This window comes from Papio anubis, unplaced genomic scaffold (genome assembly GCF_008728515.1).
Source record: "Papio anubis isolate 15944 unplaced genomic scaffold, Panubis1.0 scaffold2279, whole genome shotgun sequence".
Classification (NCBI taxonomy): Eukaryota; Metazoa; Chordata; class Mammalia; order Primates; family Cercopithecidae; genus Papio; species Papio anubis.
Window position 1 is genome coordinate 1 of NW_022162327.1, and position 6,414 is coordinate 6,414.

The following is a 6,414-nucleotide window of genomic DNA, read 5'->3' on the forward strand; positions in this document are numbered from 1 at the left end:
CCCAATACTCCGGCCCCTCCTGCTCCACCCACGGCGCCCGCGGCTCCATCCTCTGGCTCGCGGCGTCGCTGTCGAACCGCACGAACTGCGTGTCGTCCACGTAGCCCACGGCGACGAAGCGGGGCTCCCCGCGGCCAGGCCGGGACATGTAGGTGTAGAAATAGCTCATGGAGTGGGAGCCTGGGGGCGAGGAGAGGCTGAGACCCGCCCGACCCTCCTCCCCGCGCGGCTCCCCGGGTCCTGCGCCCCCGCCGTGCGGGCCCCTCCCTCCTCCCCCCTCCCCGCAGAGGCCGTTTCCCTCCCGACCCCGCACTCACCCGCCCGGGTCTGGGTCAGGGCCAGGACCCCTGAGAGCACCAGGAGGAGGGTTCGGGGCGCCATGACCGCCATCCTCGGCGTCTGCGGAGAATCTGAGTCCTGGTGGGTGAGTGGGGACTTTAGAGCCGGGACCGCGGCGACGCTGATTGGCGTCTCTAGAAACCCGACACCCAATGGGAGTGAGAACGGGGTTCGCGTCGTGAGTATCCAGGAAGAAGGACCCGACGCAGGTTGGGAGAAGAAGAGAAACTGCGGAGATGGGGAATCCCCAACGCTGGGCCTCCCCAATCCATACACCGCCTTCGGGGCCTGAGACCCTGAGAGCCACACCTGGGGCCCTGGGACTTCGCCCTGACACCGCTCCTCCTGTGCCAAGCGCTCTGTCTCACTGTTTCCCTGAGTCTTGGCCCAGGAGCTGTCTGAGAAACCAGGGAGAACCCCTGGGCATGGGCCCCGTCCCTCTCCCTTCACTTTTCATCCCGGAATCTCCATCCCTGAACTGGACTCCCTGCCTCCCACTCCTTACCTGTCCCCCTGGACTCTTCTAGAAGAAAACTCACCCCACGGAGCTTGGTGCCAGAGAGTGAGCTTGCTCTGGGAATGAAGGTATAGAGATCATTTTTTTTTTGTTTTTTTTGTTTTTGTTTTTTTAATCTGGAGAAGTTGTGCCTGAGTGCATGAGACAGAATAGAGACCAGTTTGCTCTTTGTTTATTAAATACACCGGGTAGCAGAATCTTGGTAACCCCCGAATGATCAAGAATCCAACTGGTAAAAAATGTGACTTTGGCCCCTTGATTTATAAATGTGTCCAAAAGCGTTACAACAGGACTCACAAAGCTCCTAAATTTCACTTTCGCAAACAATGTATCTGTGACTCCCACTTGTCGTATTTTAAGTTTACCATCATTCCATAGCGCTGAGTTTCTGAGTGAGTCCAGGATATTTCCTCAATACAAAGTAGCACACTGTGTTACTATATGTTGCAACCAGGAAACATATAGTTTGCCTATGTGTCAGGTGAATGACCAGGAGCTGGTTGTTGAGGCCATCATAGAATCAGCCTAGCAAGGGTTGGATCTTCCTTTTGTGTTTAATTGGGACACAGTTGGAAATTGAAGTTCAAGTGATCATTGTGAACGGTATTAAACTACATCCTCTTTGGCCATGGAAATTCTCCTTACCTTTTAAAACTAAGTTACATGTTTAATATCTTATAATTAATTTAGGCCAGATGTGGTGGCTCACGCCTGCTATCCTAGCACTGTGGAAGGCAGAGGAAGGCAGATTTGTTGACTCCAGAAGTTCAAGATCAGCCTGGGCAAAACCCCCATCTCTACAAAAAAATTAGAAAATTAGTCAGGCATGGTGGTTCATGCCTGTAGTCCCAGCTACTCAGGAGGCTGAGATCAGAGGGTCCCTTGAGCCCAGGAGGTTGACACTGCAGTGCATGGTGATCATGCCACCGCACTCCAGCCTGGGTTACAGAGTGAGACCTTGTCTCAAAAATAATAATGATGATGATGATACATTTGGAGCAAATGCAATTTAACGTGTAATAATACATCCTGTCTTGTGAAAATGTATTGTTTATTTACGATTGCATAACAAATTATATAACACTTAGCTCAAAACAACAAATATTCATCATCTCCCACAGTTTCCAATGGTTAGGAATCCAGGAGAGGTTTCCCTGAGTGCTTCTGGCTCAGGACCTCTCACAAGGTTGCAGTCCAGTTGTCAGTCAAGGGCTGCATCATCTGAGGGCTTCACTGGGGCTGAGGATTCACAAGAAACATGGATCAGTCACATGGCTGTGGAAAGGCCTAGTTCCTTGTTATCTAGTCCCAGAAGACCTCAGTTCTCAGTCACGTGGACTTTCCTGCAGGGCTGCTTATGGCACAGCAGGTGGCTTCCCCCAGAGCTCATGATCCCAGAGACCTTGAGAGAGAAGGGGGAAGCTGCAGTGAGTTTTATGTTCTACACCCAAAGTCACAAACTGTTATGTCAGCATTATTCTATAAGTTAGAAGTTGTATTAGTCCATTCTCACACTGCTATAAAGAAATACCTGAGATTGGGTGATTTATAAAGGAAAGAGGTTTAACTGACTCACAGTTCTGCATTGCTGAGGAGCCTGCCCCAGGAAACTTAGAACCATGGCAGAAGTGGAAGCAAACACGTCCTTCTTCACATGGTGGCAGGAGAGAGAAATGCAGAATGAAGCAGGGAAATGCCCCTTATAGAACCATCACATCTCATGAGAATTCCCTCAGTATCATGAGAACAGCATGGGGGAACTGTCCCCATGATCCAGTCACCTCCCATGTGGTTCCTCCACCAACAGGTGGGGATTACAATTCGAATGACAATTCAAGATGAGATTTGGGTGGGAACACAGAGCCAGTCCATATCAGAAGTGCCTCATTAAGTCCAAGCCACACTCAAGAGAGGGAATTAAGCTGCACCTCTGGAAGGGAACAGTATCAAAGGATTTGAATATATGTTAAAAGCAAAATTAAAACTATTGTTTCAGGTTTTTGAAAATCAAAGGCTTCTTTTATCTAATTATTTTTCATTAACTCCTTAAGCTTGTCTTTTAATTTAATTTAAAGTTCCAGGGTACATGTGCAGGATGTGCAGGTTTGTTACATAGGTAAACGTGTGCCATGGTGGTTTGCTGCACCTATCAACTCATCACCTAGGTATTAACCCTGGCATGCATTAGCTATTTTTGCTAATGATCCCCCAACCACTGCCCTCTCCCAAGAGGCCCCAGTGTGTGTTGTTCCTCTCCCTGTGTCCATGTGTTCTCATTGCTCAGTTCCCAATTATAAATGAGAACTTGTTGTGTTTGGTTTTCAGTTCCTGTGTTAGTATGCTGAGGATAATGGCTTCCAGCTCATCCATATCCCTGAAAAGGACTTGATCTCATTCCTTTTTATGGCTGCATGATATTCTATGGTGTATATGAACCATATTTTCTTTATCAAGTCCATCATTGATGGGCATTTGGGTAGGTTCCATGTTTTTGCTATTGTGAAGAGTGCTACAGTGAAGGTAAACATGCATATAACTTTATAACAGAATGATTTCTATTCCTTTGGGTATATATCCTGTATTGGGATTGCTGGGTCAAATGGTATTTCTGGTTCTAAATCTTTGAGGAATCGCCACACTGTCTTCCACAATGGATTAACCGAGTTACTTTTCCTCCAACAGTGTAAAAGCATTCCTATTTCTCTGCAACCTCGCCAGCATCTGTTGTTTCTTGACTTTTTAATAATTGCCATTCTGACTGGCATGAGATGGTATCTCATTTGTGGTTTTGATTTGCATTTCTGTAATGATCCGTGATGTTGACCTTTTTTTCATATTTTTGTTGGCCACATGTACGTCTTCTTTTGAGAAGTGTCTGTTCAGGTCCTTTGTCCACTTTTTAATGAAGTTGTTTTTTTCATGTAAATTTGCTTAAGTTCTTTGTAGATTCTGAATATTAGAACTTTGTCAGATGAGTAGATTGCACAAATTTTCTCCCATCCATAGGATGTCTGTTTGCTCTGATGATAGTTTCTTTTGCTGTGCAGAAGCTCTTTTGTTTAATTAGATCCCATTTGTCAAGTTTTGCTTTTGTGGCAGATGCTTTTGGTGATCTCATCATAAAATCTTTGCCCATCCCTGTGTCCGGAATGGTGTTGTCTGGATTTTCCTCCAGGGTTTTTCTAGTTTTGGGTTTTACGTTTAAGTATTTAATCCATCTGGAGTTAACTTTTGTGTAAAATGTAAGAAAGGGGTCCAGTTTCCATTTATGGCTACCCAGTTCTCCCAGCACCATTTATTAAATAGGGAATCCTTTCCCCATTGCTTGTTTTTGTCAGGTTTGTTGAAGATCAAATGGTTGTAGATGTGCGGTCTCTTTTCTGAGTTCTCTATTCTGTCCCATTGGTTTATGTGCCTGTTTTTGTAGCCTTGTAGTATAGTTTTAAGTCGGGTAGCCTGATGCCTCCAGCTTTTTTTTTTTTTTTTTTTTTTTTTGCTTAGGATTCTTCTGGCTATACAAGCTCTTTTTGGATCCATATGAATTTTAAAATAGTTTTTTTCTAATTCCATGATAAGCTTCTCTTTTTAAATTCATGATTAAAAGTTTGAGACATCACAGAGCTTTGGATGCTGAGACAGAGTAAGGAAATACAACAATATCTCTGAGTTTTTCTTGCCAATACCATTGTTATTAAATAACAATGTTCTCTTCAATGAGTTAACACAGTTGAGAACATAGAGTAACTAGATCAAATAGTTCCAAGACTTCAGTCCCTTAAAACTAATGCCTTGAAAATAAGTCTTTGTTTTGTCTAAGATGTCTCAAATTTAGTGGAAATATGCCCCAAGCGCCAATTTTCTTATTGAAATATCATCTTCACTAAACATTTGCCTACACTTAAAAAAAAAAACAAAAAACTCTGCTCTATGGAGTAGCCGTTCTTTTGTTTCTTTACTTCTCTAATAAACTTGCTTTCACTTAGAAAAAAATTGCCTAATCAAATTGCTTTTCATTTACAAAAATGTGAATCTCATACTTTAGTCAGCACATCTAGCTTAGCATGATGCCAATAACTTTGGTTTGATGCTGTAGCCCGAAATGGTTAGCTCGAATTGAGAAACAAGTTTTTTTTCCCCAAAAACTGGCTATTCGGTGGGCATTCTATAATAAACTTAACATCTTTTGTTGTGGTATTCAATGAGATGTGATAGAAGTGATTTGGACACCACTATGATTCTATATAGCACTCTATTATGTGCTTCCAAATTTTTTTTTCGTTTTAGCAGTCCTATTCTGTTTTCCATTCATATTTGCTATTCCATCACTGGATATTCCTTCCTACTCTTTTCTTGTTTCATTTGTTTTGATCAATGATGTGCATTTCCAATTCTGTAAAAGTTTAATTCAGTTTTATGTGTGGTAAAATGTAACATCAAATCCTTTGCAAGATGGAATTACCTTGCACAGCAGATTGAACATTGTATAATTGAAAATCTAGAGAGATGCCAGTGAGCCAAGGATCAAATGGCCTATTTGTAGCCAAGGCCATTTTCATGGCATCCTGGTCCTCTCTGTCACATGGCTCTGTAGGATTCTCTGCGGTTTTCTTCAAATGTAAGTAGTTCTTGTTAAGGATGCTTGCAATGAACTTTGGTATTCTTTTCTCTTTCATTTCTATAAAAAACAGGTATATTTTAATTTGAAAAACTCTGTTTAGGAAATATAATCAAGTAACTAGCAGGCTGCCCAGCACTGGTGTAAAATACAAACCTGTAAAACTACCCTGGGCTGCTGCCCATTCACATCCCCCAGAAGGAGACTCCATCCTGAACCTGTGATTATTATACCTTTGTATTTCTTTAAAGATTTGTGCAATAAGTATTTATATATTCCCAAACCAAATATCAGTTAGTTTTGCTGGTTTTTAAGCTTCCTGTACAGCAAATTCCTACTGCATTTATTTTCCCATGATGCACATTACGTATAGGAGTTATCTGTGGTGTGGGAGACTGTCATTCACTCATTTTTACTGCTGAAGGTTTACATTTTATGGTTATACCACAATTTCACTACTTTCCTTTTGATGTATATGTGGCTGATTCCACTTTTTGCCATATACATTAGTGTGCATGTCTCCTGTGCACATAGGTAAGAAAGCCCCCCAGAGTGTATGATTAGGAATGGGTTGGTTGGATGATATGTTGTATGGACTTTAATCATACTAGATAATGATAATATGATTTCCAAAGTGATTGTGGCTACTTAAACTTTTACAATAAATGTGTAATACTTGATGATGTGTTCTGAAAATACTGCGTCGAAGGAATTGAGTTAAAAGTCACTGTCTTGGCAGTAGAATTACAGCAGGCATTTTCATTCAGACTCTGTTAATAACTTCCTGTTGTTTAATTGTTTCTTATATACCGTGGCATTATACTCTTGGCATATAGATTCAGAAAATGCTTCCTTAAAGCCCGATCACATAGAGTTATTTATATATTAGGAAAATTTCATAATAAAAAGGAAAAAATGGAGGAAGGGAGGGAAAGAAGGAGGA

General features: G+C 42.2%; 1 protein-coding gene across 1 annotated transcript; it reads right to left on the reverse strand.

Moving 5' to 3' along the window:
- Window positions 1–390, reverse strand: LOC101007932 (patr class I histocompatibility antigen, A-126 alpha chain-like; the record flags this gene model as incomplete). Its single annotated transcript, NM_001279520.1, is given in 2 exon segments — window positions 1–180; window positions 318–390. Coding segments are annotated over 2 exon segments (253 nt in total), but the record flags the coding sequence as incomplete, so codon positions are not given.
- Between the last annotated feature and the right edge of the window lie 6,024 nt (window positions 391–6,414).